At 37.8% G+C, this 4206-nt stretch overlaps 1 protein-coding gene across 1 annotated transcript; it reads right to left on the bottom strand.

Annotated features, from left to right (window-relative positions):
• Window positions 1-54: 54 nt before the first annotated feature.
• On the bottom strand, window positions 55-3340 carry ctsh (cathepsin H). The gene is made up of 12 exons (XM_003440412.5): window positions 3182-3340; window positions 2961-2992; window positions 2683-2788; window positions 2525-2595; window positions 2334-2438; window positions 1817-1903; window positions 1670-1725; window positions 1500-1581; window positions 1323-1391; window positions 1134-1240; window positions 484-609; window positions 55-396 (listed from the first exon to the last, which is right to left on the bottom strand). Exons 1-12 carry the CDS (start codon window positions 3243-3245, stop codon window positions 327-329), a joined length of 975 nt encoding a protein of 324 aa, XP_003440460.1. The 5' UTR covers window positions 3246-3340; the 3' UTR covers window positions 55-326.
• Window positions 3341-4206: the final 866 nt, after the last annotated feature.

A 4206-nucleotide genomic window follows, 5' to 3' on the forward strand; every position in this document is an offset into this window, starting at 1 on the left:
ACAATAAAATTGTCTGTGACTTTTTACTGCAGTGCATTTTGAATAAAAACTCGACATATTTAATAGAGTTTATTTGCAAATTTTATCCAAACAGTTTGAATAATTTTCAATGAAATGATCATTTCAGTTGCATTTATTTCATAGTGTAGTGACCTGGATCCTTCTGTCATAGTGCTTGAATGGGGGTTAAAACCTCTTCCCTTTTTGGAAAAACAACACATCTGTAGATGCACAGGCTGCTGATTTTAAAACAAACTGTGTACAAACAATATAAAAATGAACTGGCTTCATCGTCGGCCCTTTTGTAATGTGCAAACATATAACAATCACACCACTGGGAATGATGCGCAGGCAGCAAGTCCACACATGTTCTTCCCACGTTCAATGAGGAAATACCTGTGAGAGGACAAAACTGTTACTCTGTTGCTTTGGTTCATAACATTTAGGGATATTTTTCTACATGTGACTGATTAGAAAAATTACCCGTTCATGCCCCAACTTGATCCCCATGAGTTCTTTACTATCCAGTAAGGAGTACCATTCTCTTGTCCATAGCCGACAGCCAGAACTGCATGGTTCACTTTGTCGGTGGTGTTGTGGCATTCAGTGCTGAAAGCAGAACATGTTTCTTCTGACTCCATAAATATCTTTTATTCAGAAAGAGGAACTAAACCTCCCAAATGTCTGAAAGTAACAGCTTAACTGACATTTTAAACTGAATGAAATACTCTAAACCCTCTTTTCACAGTTCTTATTTTAGCAGCAGTGGTTGTGGTAAACTTGCTGTCCAAATGAAAAACAGGTTTAGAGCATATGTGTTTATGTGAGCATTTGTCAAAAAAATAATGTTTGCAGAATAATGTATCGATCATTTTAAATGAACATTTTAAATATACTGGTTTTTGTACTTCATGTTTTTAAAGTGTTTAGACTTGATCAGTAGATCATTGCTAAAGGTTCAAGTAAAGGTCTGCTCCATTCATTTCATGGACACTGCGAGGGAAAAATGACCAGAGCAAACATGCGAGAATCTGCTTGCATTTGTTTATGTCAAATCTAGTCACCATATAAATAGTTAGTATGTGTTAATAAATATGAAAAAAGACACATTTGAAATTATGGCCTCCTCTTACCTGGTGTACACACCCTGGTGGTAACTCATAAAGTCAGAGGTCACCTCAAAAGCAAAGCTGACAGGATTGTGTGTCCCGACAGCATCCACCATCTCCAGCTCATTGTACTGACAGATAGCAGAAAAACGTCATCATTCACTCGCTTCTCTTAAGACTTTTCCTTGATGAAAATCCCTTTTGGATACTCACTGCTGTTATGTTCACCACGCTATTCACAAAAGCAGCGGCCTTTCCTGGTTTGTACACACACTTACCCTCCTAAAATGACAAAATGACACAGTTAAAATAAATTAAGCCATAAAACACAACTGTATGTAACCAAAAAGACTGCTTTGTTTAATGTTTCTTTTTCTGGCTGATAGTTACAAAAGCCGTGTATGGATAGTCCTGCTCGGTCATCAGTCCCTTGTTGTACATGATGTATTCAAATGCCTGACTGGGAAGACCTCTGAAAGAAAAATTAAGATTATATTAAATGAGTGAGCGGTTATAGGGAATTTTCTTTTAAAGGGGAAGTTAGGAAATGTTTGACTCACCCATTGCATCCATGGTTGTTGAAATCTTGAGCGCAGTCTACCAGCTGTTGTTCTGACTAGTTAATGCAATAGGCAGTAAAGTTAGTCATTACGCTTTGTCATGAAGCGCAATTTTTGATACATAATCAGCTAATTAAAACAAGTCACCAGCGGTACAAGCTTCCCCTTGTTGATGGCAGTTACAGACTCCAAACAGCCAGTGGTGGAAAACGTCCAGCAACTACCACAACCTCCCTTTGGTGTAAACACACACACACACACACACACACACACACACACACACACACACACACACACACACACAAAGACTTTAGGAAAGATTTTATGCATTGAAAGAAATACTAAAAAAAAATCCCACAAACTCAACTTAACACTGGGCCTTTTTCTCACAGCAGGCTTGTTGACATGTTTTATTTGGAAGAACACAGGATAAACTATTTAGGGGCAAACAGTTTTTGCAATGCTGCTCAGCAAGTAAGTTTAGTTAACCTGTTCTCAACATGCAACAGTAACATTTTTCACTGCATTGTGGGGAAACTGCATCCCCTTAAAGGGTTTCCTTTTTAATTATAAACATTTTATTTTACTATTACTATACTACTTTTTTTTAATCTACTGTCTGACTGAGCAACCATGCATGTGGATGTCTGAGGTTCAGTCTCACCTGATTCTTCACTGGTGTCACATAATTCCCTTTCTTTCTCCAGTCGATGGAGTCTGGAAGCAGCCCATTGCTGCTGAAGTAGTTCCCTTTGGTGGCAGAGCAGTTCTGCAAAAATCAACTTGTCAAAAAACACCCCAACAAAAAACAGCTTAATCATCATTGCAAAATGCTTCTTGTATGAGCATCATTACCTGAGGCTCAGACATGAGGAAGGACTTTCGAAATTCACTGAATGTCATGTCTGAAAACTCGTTCAGCCCCACTGCAGGAAGAGAGGTAATGCAGGTGAAAGCACTTTAGGATGAGCCACGTGAAACAAAACGTTAATGCAAACACAAAGAGGTCTTACTTGTGAAGGAGTGGTTTCCTTCATTGTGTTTGTCAATCCTCTTCTTGTTCTCTGTGAATATCTGCAGTCTTTGGTAGTACTCCTTCAAGTTGTACTCTTTGTTGTACTGTACATGGAGGAAGGGTGCTGATTTAGAGATTTATTTTTAAGGTTGATGCGTGGCTCTAGTGCAGTGCGCACTTGAGCCACATTGTTACTATGATTTTCACACCAGTCAACTTCCTCATAACAACATACTGAGCTCAATCTTTTGCTTATCTCACGGCGCTATAACCTACCTGTGCCATCCATGACTTGAAGTGAAACTCGTCTGTAAATAATCCATGTTAAAAAAATGTTAAAAAGTGTCCGATAAAGAACATGAAACAATAGGAGACGTACAGACGCCATGGCCCTAAATATGAAAGCGAAAGCTGGTGTAGCGCAAATGACAAAGCAAAAAAGAACTAAAGGAATAAAAATGTAAAGCGCACTTTACCAAACAAATAAAGCGACTTACCTTGCTCAGACAGGCGAAAAGCTGACGTTACAGAGGCCGCAAAGAGCACATGAAAAACGAACATCGTGGCGACTGTTTCAAGTACCAGTATTTACAGCAGGAGTGTGAAAGTGAAGTGAAACAGATGAGGCGAGTCACGAGGTGAACAGCTGCTGTTACTACTATGTGGCTATTGTTCAGCGAACCACGGGTAAATGTTTGATGGCTCACGGACTGTGTTTTACTTTAAGCTATAGTTTTTAAAAAATGGAGAGCACTGCAGTAAATAATCATCACAATACACAAGTGTCTTCGTACAAAATGGTTAAAATAAACATAAAATAAGTCAAATGTGGCTAAAGTGACACTGTGGCATTAGAGAAATGTAAATTATGTACTAAATGTATAAAGCAGCAGGAAGAAAAAGCGTATATAATCTGTTAGTAATATCTTAGCCCCAGTTTATAGCATGAGCATGCTATGAAACGTTTAATAGCCTCCTCCTTTTTAATCTGTATTTGAATATTTTTTAATGTGCCTACATTTAGGAATGTAGCTACAAGGGCATATTTTAGTGAAATAATATGGTTTGCATGACTTGAAGCAATAATTTTGTAATAAGCAAGATACATATAAGCCATCAAGTTCACTCCTAGAGCCAGTCCTGCGTTATTACCAAGTCTTTTGTGATGTTAGTGAATGAAATAAAGAAATCAATAAAATCTGTGTAGACCAGGTATTGAGCTGGTCCCAGGTTTCATGAAACTTATGATGTGATTGCAACTTGGATTTTAACATTTATTGAATCAGAATACAATTTATGTCATGTTTAGTTTGTGCATTTGTGAAAATTCTAATTATGATCATAAATATTTTCTTCATATCAATTCTGGATTTTGCCGGATCACGGCAGGCCGCTGACCACTGTTGCTTGCTAGGACAGAGAGCTGCTTATAAAGCTAAGTACTTTCAGACTGTATTTTATTTCATCATATTAGATGAGCATGTCAACTGATACAAGATCTACAAAAACACTTGAGACAAAA

This window comes from Oreochromis niloticus, linkage group LG7, assembly GCF_001858045.2.
Source record: "Oreochromis niloticus isolate F11D_XX linkage group LG7, O_niloticus_UMD_NMBU, whole genome shotgun sequence".
NCBI classification, from domain to species: Eukaryota; Metazoa; Chordata; class Actinopteri; order Cichliformes; family Cichlidae; genus Oreochromis; species Oreochromis niloticus.